We start from the raw sequence: 21,694 nt of genomic DNA, 5'->3' as shown, positions 1-21,694 counted from the left end.
AATGTTGAGATAGTAAAGTCCAATTTTATTTTTCCTACATTTAACCCCACCAACATGTGGGACTCGATAATTAGATATTCCTATCCCAAACTCCCCTAAACAAATGGTGTAATGGAAAATAAGACCATAAAAGACAATGTGACCTTGTATCAAGACACATAAAAGGTAAAATGATTATCCCACCCCACATGAAAGACAGCATTACCATTATTGTTGATGCATTGACGTACATTTGCATTGGTCCCATGTTAAGGTAAAAGCCATGCTACTTTTCATGAACCCTCTTCCTAAAAAAAAAAAAATGGGGAAGAAAGTGCCTGCATTATGTCTGTTTCTTTCCTTCTTTCCTTAAAAAAGGTCCCTTATTTTAATGAAAAAAAGAAAAAAAAAAAAGTCCCCTTATGTTTGTCATGATGTTCCCCGTTTATTATTTTGTTATATATCCTCTGGCTTGTGTGTCACATAACCATAGCTTTGTCGTAGATCTAATGATTCTAATCCCAAGCGTTTTAGTTATTGAAATAACATATTTACAAAGTGGCGTTTATTTGTAAATCTCAACAACGCTTTGTTGATCTTTGCCCAGGGTTATATAGTTATGCTTAGTTACCAGAGTTAAGTAAATTTTTCTTTGTTGCAGTATAGTAGCCATTGAATGCAACTAGATAGAGGTGCATTTTTCTTTCCATCTTTTTTTTTTTTTAGATATGATTAGTGTAATCGTCCATTAAATTTCCACATAACTATCAATCCTAATTGCCAAGATAACTACAAATATTACCGAGACTGGGCTGCAACTCAACCTGATTAGGTGTTCGCGGGGATGGAGAAAGAAAGAGAGAGGAATGCAGAGACTGACAAGGGGAGAGAATGCAAGGTGGGAGGGAAATGCAAAGTTAGCGAGGAGGAAAGTAAGAGAGGTAGGGAAGACGATGCAGAGGTAGGATAGTGTGATAGATCAAAGTTATAGTCTGCTTATAGTAAAAGGTTCAAGTGGGGTGTCAATTTCAAATTAAAACCAAATACCGAATCTGAAATCGAATCGAATTAATCTAATCAGACCAGACCGAAACAAAATTTATTCAGTTCAAAATTGGTTTGAGTATATGAGTATGCTTCTCAGTTCAGCTCGATTTCAATTTAGGGGTAAGAACCGAATTATTCTAAAAAAAAAAGGGGAAAAACCCTAGTATCAATAAGAGAGATTTTTTAGGTGATAAGTGTTTTTTTGTAATTTATCATCATATATTTACATGCTAAGACAATTTTTGAGTTAGCAATGGTCATAAGACCCATAATTTGAGCCCATTATGGTCTTTGTTCCATCACAATCACAGTTACAGTACAAAAAATGAACCGTTTTCATAACTGAATTAAAACCGATAAAAAAATCAAATTAAAACTACATATCATAACCAAATTAGAACCAAAATCAAAATCGAACCGAATTGAATCAATTTAAATATCTAAATATGGAACCAAGTTGATTCTTCATTCAATTTTGGTATACCTTATCATCACTATGAACCGAATAACCATAACCAAACCGATTAACACCCTTAGGTTCAACAACTGAGATTCGATGGGTTTAAATCAATAGTTATGATCAGTCTAAGAACACAGCCAACTTATCCTCATATCCTTCCCATAACGATTTACTCTTAAATTAATAACTTTATTTATTTATTTATTTATTTTGGTTGAGACTTTGAATCAATCCACTTGCTTGAAAAGTGGCGAGCATACATGTGGTGTATATTTATACTCCAGTGTTAGGAGCCTTAACAACTGTCATTTGGAAGAAAAGCAACGGCCACTTTATGTGGTCCCTTTTTATCCGTTTTTAAATGGATTAACACAACTCCCAAAGTCCCACTAGGACAGACACTTTATGGAACCTCACTAGTCACTAGTGCACTAGGCGTGAGACATACTCCATGTGTGCGAGATCCCGGCCATCGCCGCTGCGCCACGCACTTTGAATGGTTGTGTATTATAGTTTAAACGACATATGCAAAGGAGACGTGTGGAATAGAAGTAAAAAAGATCCTTTCCAACGTCAACCATTTATCTCTTATACATCCAACGGTCAAGATGACTTACATATAAGGTTTCAAGTATTGGTCTTGCATCACCATATAGGATTGGTATTGGTTGAGACGATCGTTGATCTCTGATTGATTCGGATAAGTTATTCATATCGTTTCAAGGGTAAAATAGTAAAAAACGAATACTTAAAAAAAACAAGGGCAAAATCGAGTGATACGCGTTGATCCAAATCGGAATCGACAAACATGGATACCTATATCATCCCCTAAATCCATGCTAGGATATATATCCTCAAGGGTTTGTAGGGATTTAGATCTTCTTCGTTCGAGGGTGGGAGAGACTAGCAAGACACAAAGCATGATAAAAAAGGTGAAACCCTCTCTTTCATGCTCCCAAATCCTCTCCCAACGACTTGGACACATATTTCCAATTGTTCGTAGGGAATTTAGATCTTCTATAGCCAGATGTGGGAGAGACCAGCAAGACACAAAGCAGGATAGAGAAAGTGAAACCACCTATTTCTCGTGCTGGGATCTTCTCCCAACGGTTGGGCTTCCCAAAGAGGCATCCAACTGCTGGAGGACCCGACTATATGTTGGGGTGAGTGGCAAGGTCCTCCCAATTGCTGCCGCCTCTCTGGATAGCCCAACTGTTAGAGAGGATCTAGCTCATTGTTTTTCTATACTATTTTTTATCTTATGTGCAAAAACATCCTCTACAGTGATGCAGTGAGCATCAAATGGCGGAGAGGACCTTGGGAAACATGCTCACTGCACTTATTGCAAAGATCAATCAATTCATCTTCTATTTCACCTTCTAGCTCATGTTTTGTGTCTTGTTAGTTACTTTGAGGCCATCCTGGTGGTGAGGATTTGAATTTATTATTAGGTGTTGGAATGCGTGTCCATGTCACCTCAGCCGTTGGATTGATGATTGGTAAATGATTGGACGTCCGAATTATTGGAGAGGAACACGAGGTGAGGAGGGAGGACACGAGTGCCAGTTACCAAGGGGAAGGGCGGAGGTAAAGTCAGCGAACCAGTAATAAATCGATGACGTTAACGAGACGAGGGAGTAAAAAAACGAAAAAAATCTAATCAATGAAATCTCACTCTCACTATCCCCGCAAATATTTTGGGATAGGGATTGGATCGTCAGCTGCTCACCCTCGTCCTCCAATGTGGGTAGATCAAATGACCAATAGATTGGAGATGGATTCAGGAGTCAAAGGCAGGGGAAGCTTAGGCCACCAACACAGTTGTTAAATGTTGACGAATTTGCCAAATTAGAAAATTTAAAACCAAACGAAAGGTCAACGAAGACGTCATCATCAATCCCGCTCTCTTCACCGTTCGTCTTCCTCTCCCTCCTCCAAAACAGGTCGAGGGAGTTCTTGGAACTTGGAAGAGAAGAACTCAACAAAGGCATGATGGATTTGATGTCTCATTCTTCTAGCTTTCTTCTTCCTTCAATCCCAGTTGACAACAACAATCCCAGTCCAACTTACGCCCTTGTTGTGCTTAACCAAAGTCTCCCTCGATTTACTCCTCTATTATGGAAGTATGGCACTTCCTTGTTCTTATCACTGCTTCTCCTTTTTCTCTTTTTATTTGATTGAATCGTCTGTGGATCTCAAATGTTAGCGTTTTCGTCTTTTTTTTTTGTAGAGCAGCACAGTTGCGTATTTGTGCAGATGGAGGAGCCAATCGCTTATACGATGAAATGCCTGAGCTGTTCCCTCAAGAAGATTCTCAAAATGTCCGAAACAGGTTTTTATCCTTTTTCTCTGTTTACCTTTTTCTGCAGTTAAGAAACCCAACAAATTATCATTCACAAAAGCACCGGAGAATTTCTTTCTTGAATTGTTCAGTTTGGCTATAAATTTGTAATTTCCATTTCTAATTGAGAAGTTATGTAACAAATTCCCTCATAGTACTTTGTGTTATTGACGGCCGATTCAGTATGAATACTCTGGATGATGAAAATGTAAACAAAGAATTTAGCCTGTTTATTAAGCACCTTATTTTGTGTTTGTTTAATTTTTATAATGATATGTTAAAGAGATCACGGACAGGACTTGGGCATGGAGTGTTGATGATAAATTCCATTGAGCTATTTCTTTCAGACCTGGGGATCATTGATGCCACCCTGATTGGAATGTAATTTATATTAGAATTCATGTATTATTGTCTCCAAATTTGCTGCTAATGAAGATATGGTCATCCTTCTTATCTAACTAATGCCACTATATATTGCTTAGGTCGAGTCGTTGGCATTATTCTTACATTCCAAGATGCTAGTTAGCTTCTCTGGATCGTCTTCATTGTCACTGGCCTGGTTCAGAACTTAGGTTCTTCCGAATCCACATATTGTCAGTCCATGAAACTTTAATTTCTGAAAGCTTCTGGTTTTCTATTACATTTTATACAGTTGCATGCATAAGGGATCTTGAATTGCACTTTACTGTTAATTTCTCGTCCAAACGAACATCTTTATTCAATGGGTCAAACAACTTGTTTGTATGCCAATGTGTTCATGATGCTGAATCAATGCCTGCTATAAGCTTCATTTAACATTGCTAGCAATGAGCACAATATGGGTGAGAGTATAGCTTCCAGATTTAACACTAGATACGTTTTCTGTAGTTATTGGTGTTTGACCTCGGCTTTATGCATTTAATTCACTTGCCAAGTTGCCGTCTTTTCTTTTTCACAAATTGCTTAGTAATATGGTCTCTCTGCTTTTGTCCAGGTGCAAGCCAGATGTAATCAAGGGAGACATGGATTCAATTAGAGCAGATGTACTGGAGTTCTACTCAAATTTGGTAAGCCAGCAATAAAGTTCCACTTAAGCAGTTAATTGCTATTAGTTGATGATATCAAGCAAAACTGTTAAGGGATTTCAATTTGATTGACAAAATTATGATTTGGAGAACAGCTATGCAATCCATTAACTCATTAATTGGGGTCAGAATGGCTTTGGATTTGCTGTTACTAGAATAACGGGGTTGTTGGCTGTTGTTGGGATGAGGTTGCGACTGTGGGACCCACTTTTGTTAGGAAAGCAGTGACAGAGTTGTTTATAAAGTTGGAATCCTGTTTTTTTCCTCATCAGGCAAGGGCACAAATCCTCTATCGCATAATTCTGCTCTTGTGATTTTTCTGTGAAATCACACTTTTGTCAAAAGGAAACATCCTTCAATCTTATTGAGCGAAGCTGAAAACGAACTACACTTTTCTGATTCTAGTGACCCAATCAAAAACCAAACTGAATTAAAACACTTGGCTATGTGAACATTGCTGATCTTGATCTTTCTTTGCAAATGGTCAGTTGCAGATTGGCCTCTTTATTTGTGATGATTCTAATTGATTGAAAGGCACGAAGGCCATACAATCTTGATTAATCCACAAGGTTGGTGAATTAGGTGTAAAATGTGGTTTCTTCTACTGAGAAAGTTGTATTTATTGTAATTATGTCCTAACCTAGAACAAACAAACTGGCAATCAAGGTGCTAGTTGCATTTTGTCATTAAAGAAACTGCTCTATGGGAAGGAGATTATTGTGTTGGTGAAGCTTTAATGTGTGTGTGAGAGAGAGAGAGAGAGAGTTAACATTATTTGGTAGAGACTACTCTGACTAAAGAATGTTGATTCTGGCAGACAAGAGCTCTGCAAGTCTAGCTATTTTAAGAATTTTAGGGATTTTTTTTTTTAAAGGACTTTTAACAAGGTTGGGGAATTAGGTATGATTTAGAGAGCACCATGTGTTTCACCTAGTATTTTTTTTCCCTATGGATCGTCAGTTCGTAAAGAACTTCACTTCTGACTTTGCTTCAAGTAGGGAGTAGTCATATATTGCTTGGATGATTCACAAGTTGTATGTCATTGCTTATTGACCATGTAGGCAGTAAAGAAAAATGGACTAGAGAAATATAAGAATTTAAGAAAACGCAAAAGAAAAACATTGGTATACAATAAATAAGAGAAGCATAATGTGCATATTTTGATTCATATCAACAATGCTGTACATGTGATGGTGAATTACCATGTTGCAATGACTCCAAACTTTTGGAAACTCTGAACACTTTTAGAATTTTCATGCACAATTGTACTGTGATTTTTTGTTGCCCCCATCAGTGAGACTGACAGAACATTAACCATAATGAAGGATTATCACTCCTAACTCAAGACTGTTTCAAGGGCAGTCAAAATTCCATCTGCTCCATATTGTCAAGCCATTCAAACTGTTAAAACTGCTTTCTCAGATTGTTGGGGCATGGATACATGGTCTTATTAAAACCGCGAAGTAGGGCCTTTTAAGTTTAAAATACTTGAACATTTGTGTAAGTAGCAATGGACACACTATTAGGGAAGCCTGGTGTTTTATCTTACTCTTATATATGATACACTGATAATTTGCCATCCTTTTTTGTGTACCTGAGTTGGTTAGATTAATGGACTGTACACCAAGAATGGTGAGGATCGCCAAAACATTAGTTTCATGTGCTCCAAGATGTTTTTGATATGACATAGGAGTGATTATTGGACCATCGGCAGGTGGCTAAGCAATAGATAATTTCTTACTTCAAAATATGTATAGATATTAGAAGGTCTAAACTGACTAAATAGAAATAAAAGTAATAGAAAACATATACCCAAAAAATGCAGTATATTTTTATCAATAAAATACCCTGAGATTGGGAGAGTAAGTTGTGGATGCCTTCAGATATTTGATACCCGTTCCTCTATCTCGTTTGTAAGAGTTCTAGCGATCGTTTGTTGGTCTTCTTGGGCAAGACAATTGGACCATTTGCACTGAATATAAAAGGTCAACAGCCTGTCTCTAGCTGTTTGGTTCCCAAGACTGTTGACTTGCTAATAAAGCTTCTAACTTGAATGCTCACATACTTCAGACCGAGTTGTTTCAGTTATTTGGGTTGACCCCATTTCTCTCATATGTGGTGTACTTCAGACATCTGTACGTTTACATGTCTGTGGGATTTGTGCAGCCTTCTTGAAGTAATTGGGATAAGGCTTCAGGAGTTGAGTTGACATTGCATGGTTCGACTTTCCAAACCAGGACATTTGGACTACCCACCATCAAGTCCAAATGGTCTGGAATCCTGTTATTTTCAAAAACATTAATTCTCCAGATGTTTATGTCTCCTCAATGATTGCAGGGTACCAAGATACTTGATGAATCACAAGACCAGGACACCACAGATCTTCACAAATGTATATCTTTCATCCAAGACATTACGCCAGACAAGTCCAATGTAAGTGACATGCCAGTCTTTCAAAAAAAAAAAAAAAAATATATATATATATATATATATACTGTTAAGTAGATTAGCATATCTCTGTGGATTACCTTACTGAATAGAATTTCTCAGTTTTATTCTATCATTATTGCTAAATTCTTATCTTTGCAGTGAGGTGTTCAAATTGTTTCTTTGACAGTTTCAACAATTTCATAACACAACTTTGAATTTTATTATTTCAAATGATGCTCTGTTTGCAAAGATAATTGGGGTGTTTAACTGTTTTGAGTGTATTCTCTGTATAAAAAAATGGCATATTATTGGAGGATATGAACTCTGTTTACACAATTACAGTTCCTACATTAATCCAGTACCCCTATGATTAAGAGTCTTTAGATTTTAAATTAATGGATAGTTTCATGGATACATGGTTTTGAACTTTTACAGCATAGAAAGTGATAGTTTGGAAGGACTTGACAACCTTAATGAGATTTGAGACTAGTTACTTTCTTTGAATTAGGGAGTGCCTTGTATCTTAGCCAAGATTTGGAAATCATAGGGTGCCGTTTTAACCTGGTTAACTAAGTTGTTCAAAAGAAGTCACAGAACTAAAGAAATTCTGGATGAATGGAGAAAAAGTACCATGGTTCCTTTTTCCAAGAGCATGGGAGACATTTACAGCTGTAACAAATGGCACTTTATCAAGTTTATATGCCATGACATGTACCTTTGGGAGGGAACGATTGATCACAAACTAAGACATGAAATTAGTGTGTTAGAAAACCATGTCTGCCTTAGGGAGACAACAAGCCATTTGCATAAAAGAGTAGGCCTGGAGGAGTATTTAAATTAGTGACTGGGAAATGTTTTAAATCATTGATTCTTGATATCTTGGCTTTTGTCATCTAATAGAAGTGGAAGTAGCAGGGGATGCTGTCCATGGGATTAGAGGAGACTTCATGAGAGAGCTGTTAGGCTGGCGTCCATTGTGTGGCAGAATGTTAGACAATCCAAAACAAACACATCAATAAAATAAGTTGATGATGTGCATATTGATTTTTTTCTTTTGGGGGGGGGGGGGAGAAATGTGCATATTGAACCGTTCTGGTCCCGCCTATGCGAGGTCCTGGGGCTGGGAGGAGTGAGTTTGGAGTCTGTCTAACCTTTGGCATTTTTGTGCAAAGTGGCCACCCTCAAGACTCAAACCAAATCCCATCCCAACCATGTGTGGTTGGCTTTCTGAATACTTTTTTGTGTAGCCAACCATTGTTTATGGTAGAAAAGTATTTTTGCTGCTGATCTCAAGTAGTTGGCTGGATTGAGTTTTCAACATTTGGGTGTTTTAGTTGTTCGTTCTTGCCCTATGGCCCATAATGATGACGACGATGATAAATTGAACCATTGTTATTCAAATCTGAGCTATTCCTAATTCATATTCCTACTTCATTTGGACTTTAGTTTGGAAGTGGATCCTTAGGTATGTTTCCTAGTTATATATATTTGTTGAGATGTGGATTCAGAAACCTCTGTTCAGCACATGGTGCAAGTTGAAGGTGCAATGTAGTTAGAAAATCTTGAGTGGTATTACACTATTACCTTTAATAGACTGGCATACTGGAAAAGGGATTTTGTAGCCAACCGATCCAGCCCCCTCTAATAGTTGTGTTATGATGTATTAAAAAAAAAAAAAATTGGAGTTGAGCTATAATCCCCCCCCCCCAAAAAAACCCATTTTCCTTCTAAAACTTCTACAACTGTGACGGTAAATAGGAGGGGAAGGAATGGGTGAAGCCCGAAGTGCAACATCCACATTTCTGGAGAGACTACGAATAAAGAACATGCATGATTGGGCAGATTCACATGAGAGAAAGTCTGAAATTTTTAAATTGGGAGACTGGGTTGTTCTTGCTCCCAAGATTGTGAATCTGCAATCTGAGTGCCAGAGCAAACCATGACCATTTTAGGGTGGAGCAGGTGATGCATATAAATCACAGATGTGGGTTTATTTTAGTGGAAATTATCCTTAGGTTGGGTTACATATGTGTGTTGGGCCTTTGCCCCTCCCTAGACCTTGCAGTAGCGGGAGCCTCGTGCACGGTGTATATCCTTTTAAATTGGGGTCTTAGTGAAGTTTTTATTTCATTTTGTTATTTATATTTATCTTATCTTACTGGATTAGCTGGATGTTAGATTTCCAGCTCTATCTTATTGGTTCCTGATGCTATCCTATTGGGGTTAGCTCACATTATAAATAGATCTAAGGCCATAGGCCTTCCCAAAGATTTGAAGTAATACATAGTTTTCTGTTGTGGATTACTGGATTCAGTCATTGCTGTTGTGGATTCAGTAGTGCGTTTGGTTGATTTCAACTGAAGGCTAAGGTGGAATCCTTAGAAGAAGAGTGGATTTCAAAACTCAAGACCACTGCAGGTGGATTCCTGCCCTATTATCCCTTTTATGTTTCAGTTTAATCAATAACACAGGTAAGTTTCTACTGTTTCTTCAGTCTCTGCAGCACTTTGATTTCACTCAATTTTCTGGATTTGTTCTTCTTCAAGTTTCTCTGTGGTGCTGATTTGTTCTGGTTCAAATATGGAGTATAAGTTTCCGATATCTTGTTCTTTGAAGTTCTGTTGCTGCTTCTTAAGAATTTTGATCGATTAGTACTGTTGTGGAACTGCTACTACATTTCTAGTAGCTCTAAAACTCCATTAGAACTTCCTATTCTGTTATCCGAATTTGTTCAAATTCTGCAGAATTGTTTTATTACTAGTACAGACTACAGACCAGTTGACCCAGATTTTGAGCCATTCTGAGTTTTCTATTTTGATTTATAAAAAGCTCTCCTTTTGTTTGACTTACCCTGTTCTGTGATCCTGTTCAATATAATTTCCTGCTGGATTTATCTGGTTCGATTTTAGATTTCATTAGTAGATCATTGTTATTAATTGAGTTCTCTTCCTATTACCTCTTCACACTTTCTTTTCTTATGTTGATTCCTCGCTGGTTATCCATACTTGCAGTTATGCATTCTGGTAACAGGAGCACTTGGTGGACGGTTTGATCATGAGATTGGAAACATAAATGTGCTTTGTAGTTTCTCGAATGTTCGTATAGTTCTGATATCTGATGATTGTCTCATCTACCTTCTCCCAAGGACTCATCGTCATGAGATCCGCATCCTGTCATCTGTCGAAGGCCCACATTGTGGCCTCATACCTGTTGGGGTATCATCAGCTAAGGCCACAACAACTGGACTCAAATGGGATTTGAGTAAGTAAATTCTATTATAATTTTTGTTCCTGTTCATTATTATAGAACATGGTTCTTACAATCTTACTCTAAACTAGATTTGTTGGCTTTGGATCTTAATGCATTGGTAAATTTGTATTATTCCAGATGACACAGAGATGAGGTTTGGTGGTTTGATAAGCACATCAAACATCGTACAGAGTGAGAATATCACAGTGCAATCGGATTCAGATCTTCTGTGGACAATATCCATTAAAAAGCCAATGTAAAGTTCCGGCTAAGCCGGTCGTGGGATTGCACTTTTGAATATTTCCTCATTTTTATTGTAATGCAAAATTTTTAGCTTATTCTTATGTTGTGGGTTTAGGTCCATCTTCTCATTAGCTTCTACAAGGCTGCCCATCCATGCCGGCAGGGAAGCTATTGGATTACATAGAAAAAATGCTGGAAAATGTCATGGAAACATCTAAAGCCATGAAACCTGCAACTTGAAACCACGTAACTGCAACTTAAACGTCTTGAGGTATCTGTAAACTATAAAACCTGAAACAGGGATCATTAATTAAGGATGAAAACCTCATACCAGTTGGCATTGCAAAAGAAAGTTTGACATCCTCCATGGGTGAAGAAAATTTGACATCCTCCATAGGAGTCATGTATGGTTCAATACAAGAAAGAAAGTTTGACATCCTCCATGGGTGAAGAAAATTTGACATCCTCCATAGGAGCCATGTATGGTTCAATATAAGTGTACGCACATAGCCTGTGCTGGACTGTCACTCGAAATGAAATACCATGATTCATGCTAATGAGAATTTGACCCCAGGAGAACTTGAACAAAAAGCTGATGAATTGGCCTATTTCTTGCACGCACCAGAAAATAGATCGTACTAGCAACATTTAAAAGTAGCTTATTATGCTCATTTGATAACATGTAGAATTGTAGATGAACACAGAAAAGACCCAAATAAATCGAGCAAGAAACGATTCCTCAGTAATTCACCACGTGGTTCAACCCAATCTTGATCCACACTCATCCACCCAAGTCCTCGATTCTATTTTCATGAATTAAAGAGTTATTGGCCATTACCGAACCAGTTGGACTAGTTGATTATTATCCTCAATACTGAAGTATCAGGAACCCTAAATCCACAGTTGGAAAAGAACATATCTTTTGTGGAATTTGCCTATCATCCGCAATCTTTCTTTTAATACTGAAGTTTTTGCATTGAGCATTGCTTCATGGTGAGTCTCAAAAAATAAAAATAAGTACCAAAAAATTGCCACACAAAAAAGAATAACATAAAAAAAAAAAAAGTACAAGTAAATCCTCTTAATGAGCTCATTGAAGTAATCCTCCTGATTCGTGCCATCTCCAACATGTGAACTCTATCCAAAATTCTGAAAAGATCAATCGTCTAGTTCATCCTCCTAATGAGCTCATTGATGCAATCCTCCCGATTCCCAGCATCTCCACCTTCCACATAATGGTTTCTCTTCTTCTTCAAACCACCCGATGGAGCACTGAGCTTAAACGGCCATAAGAAATTGTTGGCTTGCTTGAAATGGGGTCCCACTGCCATGATCTCATGGATCAGATCTTCCATGCAGATTATCCCATACTTGCCTAGTGCCTGCAAATTTACCAAAAACAACATTCCTTTTACATTATTCTTTCATTGGGCTTTTTTCTTTCTTCATTTCTTTTTTTTTTTTTTTTTTTTTTTTTTCTTTTTTGAGGGTGGGGGTGGTGTTGGGAATAAGAGCCAGATTGAAGGTGCCATACCTGTTCAACAACTGAATTATCAGTCAAAGCAATTCGCTGCTTGTTCAGTTTTCCATGGCCCCTCTTGTATATCAGTTCTCTCACACTTTTCAGATTAGGGTACCTGCAAATTATCATAAAAAATGAAATAAATAAGGCTCTCCACAAAACTAATATTGAGAAATTGGACCACAGCAGACAACTGAACCAATCATAAAGAAAAGGGGGCAAAGAATGTTTTTTTTCTTCCTCTGATGGTTGAACCAGACCAACATCTAGTACCAAATGTGCTGGCCCAATATGGCTGTTACAACAGTGAAACAATTGACTTGGGAAGGGGCATCAGGATCTTATTCTTGGTTCAACTTCCAATGGACATTCTGGGACATTGCTAAAAGTGCCAATAAGAAAACCTTACCCATAAGTCACGTAAGGCTCAACCCTGTGCAACATATTCATGGTTGCTTTGTTCACTTCGAGAAATACACCGTTGAATATCTACAGCAGAAATAAAAAATAAATAAACATTTTGTGGAAAACATATCGTCCAATTCCAACAAAAAGAAGCAAGTGCTCTTTAACCTGTCTCAATCGGAGAAGTTGCAAAATCGTTCTTGTTTTGGGGTGCATTGCGTTGATACTAAACAAAGGAAAGATACAAACAAGGAACATTGGTAAGCACAGACTCAACCAAAGGATTAGGAGATGAAGAGCAAGAGAAGTCAATGACATAAGATTCTCATGCAAGAAATACATATTGATATAAGCTTCCTACAACAAAAAAGTGTGACTCACAAAACCATAAGCATGCACAGTAATTATTCGCATACCCACGAATACGAATAATGAACAACAACTTGGCCTCTGGATTAACATAGAAACCTCCTTTCAGCTTGGCCTCTCGCTTCAATCTGATTATCTCTTTCTCCTGTAGATTACATCAAAGAGAAAGCCACAAAAACATTTCATCTACGAGGAAAAAATAAATAATGACCCCGTTATTGAAACTGTGACAAAGAAAGGGTAAACACCACATACGCAGAGTAGAAATATGCCTCACCTGTTCAACATATTCTGCTGCATATTTTTCAGCCCTCTTGAAGATGAGCTTTCGATTCTCAGCATTCTTCTTCTTCTGCACGTCCAGTGCTTCCTTTTTTGCTAAAGCCCATTCTTCATTTCTCTTGCTCTTCTTCAGTACGGACTCAGGAACAATAGCCCCTGCTTTGGCTGCTTCTTCTCCCATCTTTTAATCAGAAAATAAACCAAAAAACACATAATGCATATATTAAAAACCTGACAATCATGTTCAAGTTCTTTAAAAAACAAAAATTTGAGTTAAAACTTACAAAAAAACTCATGCTAATAGTTTCTTATATACCCATATAAATGCATAGCTAGAGTGCGAGAAGGATCATAGCAAACATATTCAAGAAATACAGTGGAGGTAATAAAATAAGCAGATGATCCCTAAATCACTTACCTAAGCAATGAGAACCATGATGACAAACAATTCAAACACTCAAATATAGTAAGTAGTAACACCAAGTCACCAACCACTAGCCTAAAATAGAGAGAGATTGAACAAAATCAGACCCCATGCACCCTTATCACAAATCAAATTTGGGTATATAAAGTGCATGGTACGACTATAAATTAATCAGTGGAAAAAAAAAAATCTAGAGTCAATAACTGCTTCCCTGAATTGAAAAGGCACCAAACATCCATATCCCATCAACAGCAAAACATTGATCAATGAATATCCTAAAACCATGAAGATAGCACAAACAACACCAACAGCAACAACAACAAACCTCAGCCTTATCCCATCAATTAAATGACCAAAAGGGTGAAGGAACATTTGTGGGTTGTGTTCCATTCCATCGGTATGATTGCATAAAACTACAATAAAAAAGCAACCCAGAGCATTACTGCAGGGACTAGGAGGGGCAAACGTACGCAGCCTTTACCCCTGCTTCTCAAAACAGGTTGTTTCCAAGTTTTGAACCTGTGACCAAACATGTTGCAATAGTGCAAGAAAAAATAAAATGTAACTAATTACTAGCAGCAACAGTCACCTCTTTCTGCACAAGATCAACAAAACACGTTTTTATTTATTTATTTTCCGGGTGAGAGGGGTGAGACAAAAGGGCCGTCAACCCAATTTAGCCTAGTAAACCATATCTCTATTCCTTAACCGGACAATTAAAAACAAGATACACAAAAACCATCCGACCAGAAACACCAGAAAACCCTTCTCCCGAATGATCAAACAAACACAGAACCATGTAGATTACTAGCACTTAAAACCCAGTAAACCCTAAAGGTGGAAACAGACCCATATCTCATTTTTTCAGTAATCAAAAAAATGCGAATCAACAATGAGAATACTTGAAACAAAAAACATATATTATTTATGTGTTTTTTCAGTCTCTTATTATGAAACCAGAAGATGTCCGTAAAATCTGTACCTGTTAACATATCGGGGGAAGAAAAATCTATAATCACTACGAGAAAAGAGAAAAAAAAAAATAAACTTAAGAGGGAGAGCGTTACCTCTTAGGCTTAGGCTCAGTTGCCAGAGCTGCAAGGAAGATCGATGTGCGCCGGGAAGAGAAGAGACGACGAAAGCGAAGGCGCAGTAATTATAGATGGTTCAAATGACGTGAAATGACCTTAGAAACGTAATCTGTCGATCAAAAACCCGTTAAGTCTAGAGGGTACTTTTGTACTTTGGGATATATGCCATTAACTAAGGACTTGGAGAATGGAGACCGTCTTCTCGAGTCTCTCTATTAGGGCAAATCATAACGTGGTTGTGTGACCGGTTTTTGGTTTCAATGGGACCGGTTGGTTCGGTTCATGCCAATTTCTTAAAAATCCGGACCGAAGCTAAAGCAATTAGCTTGGTTCGGATTTTTTCGATCAATTTCAGTAGGTCAAACTGATTCAATCTGGGGGTTTCAGAGTTTGATACCCTAATCCAGTCGAAGAGCATTAAAAGTGGTGCATGGGTGAAGAGATTCTCTTGATCTAAATGGATCGGACTAGGATTGTAATAGTTTCGGGTTGGGCCGTCCCCAACCTTGAGTTCCCTTAGCTGGGCTGAGGTCAAGCTGACCCTAACCCGCTCTCTTTGTTGATCCCAATTGACCTGACCATGGGGAGAGGTAAGGGAGATGCAAGGGTTGGCCCAGCTAGGGAGAAGAAGAAGAAGAAGAAGTAGACAAGGTTGGGCTCAGCATGAGGCCTCGACCCTGCCCCAATCCAGTATCAACTTAGGGGTAGAACTTCCTAGCATTAACCACCCTCAAGGTGAAGGTATGTCAACCCATGCTTTATTTGGGCTCAAGGCAGATTAGGGTGGCTCGGGTTGATAGGGCCAAATTTGCACCATTATATCATACCATACCATATCAGCTCTATTGGAGTAAAAGTACATACAATTCACTTTTTGACTGGTACTCCCAATCCATATTAGTAACGTAAAGGCATTGAACACTTTTTTTTTTTTGGTAGAAGGTATTGAACACCTATGATACTTATATATTCAGCTAATAATACCATAATTGGAAGAGTGTTCTCTAAGGGAGAGAAGAGCCTCCACTAGCATCTCCCACAATCGATCTCTCTCCTTTATTCATATAAGTCATTTCACATGAGGAGTAGAGAGAACGTGGTGGAGGCTACACTCCTCCATATAGAATATTATTCCATAATAAATATGAACCCTAAACCCCAAACCCAGACCCAAACCCAAAAAAATGTCATTACAAACTTAGGAGAAGGCCAACAACTGCTAACTTAGTTGGTTAAGGTGTTGCTCGTTGAAGCAACTAACCCTAATTGCCCCCTTCTTTGGCTCCCAATCCATATTAGTAATGTAAAGGCATTGAACACACATGATACTTATATATTCAGCTAATAATACCATAAATGGAAGAATGTTCTCTGTGGGAGAGAACAACCTCCACCAACATCTCCCACAATCGATCTCTCTCCTCTATTCATATGGATCATTTCATATGAGGAGTAGAGAGAACGTGGTGGAGGCCACACTCCTCCACACAGAACATTATAGCATGATAAATATGAACCATAACCCTAAACCCAATCCCAAACCCAAAAGATGTCATTACAAACTTAGGAGAAGGCCAACAACTGCTAGCTTAGTTGATTAAGGTGCTGCTTGTTGAAGCAATTGCCCCTGATTGCCCCCTTCTTTGGCTGCGCTTCCTTGAGTTGGGATGCCGGCCAGTTGCCTTTGGGCTGCCATTCTAATTGGCCGTGGGTGTTCTTACAAAAAAAAAAAAAAAAGATTATGATCATTATAATTTACAAAACAAAGCTTAATCAAACCGAATTCTATTATAAAGCAAAGGGTAAGGTTGCATTTGGTAATGTTTTTGGAGTTTTTTTTTTTTTTTTTATGGGAACGAAAAAACGGAATAAAGCGTTTGGTGCATTTATGGTGTGTTTCATTTTTTTGAACAAAAATTGAATATAAAAAAATAAATAGAAACGAGAATTGACATAATGACAAAAGGTAGTTCTGTAGTTCCAGTTTCGTTAAAAAAAAAAGGGGTATTTTATCACAGAAAGGGGTATTTTATCACAGAAACTGAAATTTCCGTTTTTAACATGAAATATTGTTTATGGAACAGAATTCCAGAAACGTTACCAAACACAACCTAAGAAAGCTTAATTAGTTTCTTACTCGTAGTGGCAAAATAGAAAATTTAGGTAGTATTAAAGGGGTCAAGCTGGGCTGGGCTACAATGAGTCAATTCAAAGCAGGTATATAAATGTGTTGACTCGGCACCTAATGGGCTAGCTATAATCGAGGAAGAAAAAAAAGAAAAAAAGTCCAAAAAATTCCGTTGCCGGGAATCGAACCCGGGTCTCCTGGGTGAAAGCCAGATATCCTAACCGCTGGACGACAACGGATTTATATGTGTTAAAGTCATAAGTTTAATATTTATTTACTTTTAGCATGACTTTCCATCTTTCATCCTCTACTTCAATCTGCCCAACACTTCGTGTATCATCTGCGATTCAGTTTGAGATCGAGCTATGGTTAATGGCTCCTCATGAAATCGAAGCATCTGCACCCTTCTCGGATCAGTCCGCAATGGCCACATCCATTCAAGATGCCAATGAAGGCAGGTCCCCTGTAGAGTGGAAGTCCTGCTCTTGAGCGAGTCTGTTTGAGAAGCAAAGTGAGTTTAATCTGTTGCATTTCCATTTCATTCTTCAGTTCCTGAATGTGTTTTTATTTATTTATTTAAAATTTCTCTGGCATCTAAACTGCTATAACCTGCAAAGAAATAAGGAGAGCGATGAGTACTGATAGGTGTATTAGGTAACAAGGAAGAAGTGGCAAAGAAGAGTAGGGAATAATATTTCCTTAAGCATTGTTTTAGGGTTCTGATGTTTGGTGAACTGTGACACTTGGGTGAACATTCATTTACTTGAAGTCATCTGCACCTCAAAAGTGATTACCCTTTATTTTCTTATTGATTCTATATGATCTAAGAGTGGAGTTTCAGTGCAGGATGGGGACTGGTTATGGCGAATGCCAGAATGCTACATTACAACACAATCAAGTATCTTCGAGTTCCAGATGAGGTATATGTTCAAGCTCCATTGAAACTGTTGTGTTTCAACTATTAATATAGTGAAATGGTAGACTAGGTTTTATGTAGCCAAACACAAGTACTTAGGGTGAGCTGTTAGCATAGAAGTTCTATCAAAATGAATATTATGTGGTATTACTAAATTTTTTGGCAGATTGAGCTGTTGAAATCGCAGCTGTGCTTGTTACTAAAAGTTTTTTGTTTCATTTAGTTGAGTTGAATCAGGGCTTTATCTTTCATTCTCTTTTTTTCCGTTGTCGCGACTCCTGACAAGTACGAAGGTTTTCCGAGACCGGAATTTCCGCTGGCAAGTTTTTCACTGTGTAATCCATCAAAACTAATTCCCTCACTGGAACACAAACCCTTCCATCTTTGATCCTCTGGTTCAATCTTCTCTGCGATTCAGTTTGTGTTCGAGCTATGGTTCAATCAAGTAATTGCTCCTCATGAAATTGAAGTGTCGTTGCCCTTCTTGGATCAGGCCGCAATGGCTACGTGCATTCAAGATGCCAATGAAGGCAGGTCCCAAGGAGAGTTGAAGTCATGATCTTGAGTGAGTCTGTTTGAGAAGCAAAGTGAGCTTAATCTGTTGCATTTCCATTTCATCCTTCAGTTTCTGAGTGTCTTTTTTTTTGGGGGGGGGGGGGAGGTTGGTGGGGTTGACGAATCCTTTCTTCTCTTTCATGGAGAAAGTCTGAGGGATCTTCCTTACCTGCATTTCTCATTGGCAGTCCATATATATCCTCAAAGTCTCCTCTTTGCCTATGGGGACAATATACTCACAGTTGTCCACCTTGATCAAGAATGCATTAGATCCCTATGTTCTGCGCAATCTGAACATGGAGAATGCCTAACTTTTATTACTGTACTGTGTGTTGTCTGAGTAATTGGCTCCAGTTTGTGGGCAGATTTGGCATTTGTAGGGTACTTCTGGCCTCCAAGGTCTTAGGGATCTTCTATTGATTGCGAGGTGTAACTTTGTTAAACAGAACATGTAGAATCTCGTGAAACCTGTTGCCCTTGCTGTCTTTGGATGCTCTGGGAGTGATCCAGCAAAGGCCTTTTGAGGCCAAATCATCCACAAAACCTTAATCCAATTGAGAAAAATGTTAATGATATTGTTATATGTACACTTGTTCAATTTGGATTTTTTTGCATTAGTATTCCCAGTATTGGCAGTGGGTCTCTGTCTCTCTCTCACTCTAATGCATGCACACACACCCAGATACACAACCCATCCTTCCAGAATGATGCATTTTAGCCAAATCATACAATGGTGTGCTCCTGGAGCCAGTTTTCCTGTTGGCCTTAGCAAGTGGCTTTGGTGGAGGTACCCTTGTGATCTTTCCCAAGCACTTGACTGGGTGCAAACAGGAAGCTTCTGGTGAAGTGCACCTCTCTGATGATAACATTGAGATTGGTTCCTTGCTGACTGGGCATTTGTTTTTTTGGCTTCATAATGTGGTTAACCATATCCCCTTAGTTTTTGTGTATGGAACAATTTTTGGCTGTTCTTGTTAGTGGATTCATGAATTTAGTATATAAGGCGCAACAACTATCAAATACTAACTGTTTTCTTATAATTTTATCTTTAAAGTTCAGTAAGAAACAGCAAGCGGCTCAGGTATATGCTTGGTTTTTGCAGATTTTATTTTTTTCCTTTTTTCCCTATATATGCTGAGATGGTTTGTTAGTTTGATGGTAGAAGGCCTGGGGAGGCTAGCTTTTGAATACCGGTAAAATTTAGTGTAGAACTCACGCAAGGAATGGATCCAGAAGAAATTTATGTAGTCTCAGTTAAGAATTACTTGGTTCATGATTTGTATGTTGTTTACTCTTCAGTGTTCTTGGTTTGTTTTGTATTCGAAGTTCATTATAGTTTATATGTCCAAATTAATGGAAATCTTCCGTACTGTGGTTGCATCTATTGGCTAATTGATCTCTTCAGATAGAAAGCCTCCTGGATTATGCCGTGGAAGGGGAGGTGGGAGGAAGGAAGCCTGTGGGAGGATGGCAAAAGGCATGGGGTGTGGCCAAGATGATGGAGGTGGTAAAGGGAGGGGTAGGGGTGGACAGGGTGGCAAGAGTGGCGCCAGCAGAGGTATAGTTTCTTTCTGTCACACTATATTATGAAAGATGGGAAATCTGCATTCCATTAGCCCTACTGGCAGGAACTGATTCTGATTTAAAAGTGAGCTTTACTACTGTGCTAGATGCATGAAGACACCACGACACTGACTCTATATTCAGAATCGATTCATCTGCTCATGGAAGTTTATGTTATCTTCATCTTGGGGTTGTGCCCTATTGATGAAGAGTTCAGGTACAGGCCAGAGTGGACTTACCTATAGGTGAGCTCTCATGCTTCTTCATTAGAGATGTCATACTGTTTGGTTTCTCTGGCATCTAATGATCCAATTTGGTGGCAGGTGGATGTGGCCGTAGCTTATATGTTCCAGAATTATTGAACTACATCAGGGAGCTAGTATGCCAGTTTTCAAATGCTTATAGCCCCTTCAGTTACAAACCATGATGACTAGTGGTGGTGGATAGGATGACTATTACTACTAGGTGGGATTTTTTTTTTGGGGGGGGGGGGGTGGGGCTTTAAGAAATTACTTATTTTCCATGTTTTAAAGATGTCAGTATATACTGGCTTATTGAGAGAGACTTCGTTTCTGTTCTATAGAAATTCCAGCAATTTTATTGAGCATCAAAGAACCTGGTTTCCTTGTGCATACATTTTTCCCATTTTCTCTGTTCTTCCCTCTGCTCATGGGAAATTTAAACTTTACAACCAGCAATTCCCTTCATGGGAAAAAAGTTGTGGGTGGAGGTGAACAAGAAGGATTTGATATAAAAGTGAGTGGAAGCAATTTGATTGTGTCGTCTATCTCCAACTGATGACGAAAACATACTTTTGGTGGGCTATCAGCAAACTCAGGTTCTCTCTTCAGCGACGAATATGAAGCCTTGCCTTCCCTACCACGATTTCCCAACTATGATTTGAGTTTCCATCTTAAATACAAGTTAACAATATCTCTGGGTGGGTTAATTGTATCATTCATAAAGGGAAATGTGTCTTATTTTGCTTGTTAATCGTTTGATGACAGGAAACAATTTTGAAGCGAGCACTTGGTGTTTTCTTCTTGGAAGGGGTGCAAGTTTGGCCCTCACGGCCCAAATCCACCCTTTGCCTGCCCTGATCCCGAACAAGTACTGACCTAAAAATTTTGGTCCTGAATGCTGGCCCGACCTTGAGTCAAGGGTCAGGGTGGGTAAGGCTTGATGTCTTTGGCCCGCCTAGGCCTTTCTGAACCCGGCCCTGGTTTTTGCTCTTGATGTTGATTTTAACTTTTTGGTTTTCTTAGGATGTTCTTCTTTTTGTTTAATATGACAAGGGTTTTGAGATCTTCGGATTGATCTCCATTATGACAAATAATTGAAATTTTTTGGATTATTTGTTTTCTTAGGATGATCTCCTCTTTTTTTCCACAATAGTTGGAGTTATTTGTAATGTTTGAATGTTTGCTTTAGAATGTTCTCCTCAGGACAAGTAATGTGTGACTTTTGTGTATGTGTGTGTGTGTGTTGTTGTTGTTGTTGTTTTTTTTATTTTATTTTATTTTATTTTTTTAATATCCTCTTTATTATGAATATTTTTTATTTTTTTAGTATTTTACAAGGTTAGGATTAGGGTATACCCGGCCCTTGATCGCAAACTAGGGACAA

The 21,694-nt window shown here is 38.3% G+C and overlaps 2 protein-coding genes, 1 long non-coding RNA gene and 1 other non-coding gene across 9 annotated transcripts; 2 read left to right on the top strand and 2 right to left on the bottom strand.

The window, feature by feature from the left end:
* Positions 1 to 3,153: 3,153 nt before the first annotated feature.
* LOC122064038 (thiamine pyrophosphokinase 1-like) lies at positions 3,154 to 10,908 on the top strand. The gene is made up of 6 exons (XM_042627734.1): positions 3,154 to 3,609; positions 3,717 to 3,818; positions 4,801 to 4,873; positions 7,229 to 7,324; positions 10,333 to 10,582; positions 10,709 to 10,908. Exons 1-6 carry the CDS (start codon positions 3,476 to 3,478, stop codon positions 10,828 to 10,830), a joined length of 777 nt encoding a protein of 258 aa, XP_042483668.1. The 5' UTR covers positions 3,154 to 3,475; the 3' UTR covers positions 10,831 to 10,908.
* Positions 10,909 to 11,733: 825 nt separating this feature from the next.
* On the bottom strand, positions 11,734 to 15,039 carry LOC122064039 (60S ribosomal protein L7-2-like). Of its 2 annotated transcripts, none has more exons than XM_042627735.1 (7): positions 14,883 to 15,039; positions 13,387 to 13,572; positions 13,157 to 13,254; positions 12,909 to 12,966; positions 12,745 to 12,824; positions 12,348 to 12,450; positions 11,734 to 12,195 (listed from the first exon to the last, which is right to left on the bottom strand). In XM_042627735.1, the coding sequence occupies exons 2-7, from the start codon at positions 13,570 to 13,572 to the stop codon at positions 11,980 to 11,982; spliced, it is 741 nt and encodes a 246-aa protein (XP_042483669.1). In that variant the 5' UTR covers positions 14,883 to 15,039; the 3' UTR covers positions 11,734 to 11,979. The 2 variants fall into 2 exon arrangements, with proteins under 2 accessions (XP_042483669.1, XP_042483670.1); XM_042627736.1 differs by lacking the exon at positions 14,883 to 15,039 and adding an exon at positions 13,810 to 13,883.
* Positions 15,040 to 17,201: 2,162 nt separating this feature from the next.
* On the bottom strand, positions 17,202 to 17,273 carry TRNAE-UUC. Its single transcript has one exon. It is a non-coding gene; the product is annotated as a tRNA-Glu (tRNA).
* Positions 17,274 to 17,390: 117 nt separating this feature from the next.
* Positions 17,391 to 20,547, top strand: LOC122064030. 5 transcript variants are annotated; one of them, XR_006135558.1, is made up of 5 exons: positions 17,391 to 17,545; positions 17,881 to 17,954; positions 19,911 to 20,063; positions 20,176 to 20,313; positions 20,392 to 20,547. It is a non-coding gene; the product is annotated as an uncharacterized LOC122064030 (long non-coding RNA). The 5 variants fall into 5 exon arrangements; XR_006135557.1 differs by having other exon boundaries at positions 17,876 to 17,954; XR_006135556.1 differs by having other exon boundaries at positions 17,881 to 20,063.
* Positions 20,548 to 21,694: the final 1,147 nt, after the last annotated feature.

The sequence above is a fragment of the Macadamia integrifolia genome, unplaced genomic scaffold, assembly GCF_013358625.1.
Source record: "Macadamia integrifolia cultivar HAES 741 unplaced genomic scaffold, SCU_Mint_v3 scaffold151, whole genome shotgun sequence".
Lineage (NCBI taxonomy): Eukaryota > Viridiplantae > Streptophyta > Magnoliopsida > Proteales > Proteaceae > Macadamia > Macadamia integrifolia.
The sequence above is the reverse complement of the archived record's forward strand: the minus strand, read 5'-3'. Positions and strand labels throughout refer to the sequence as shown.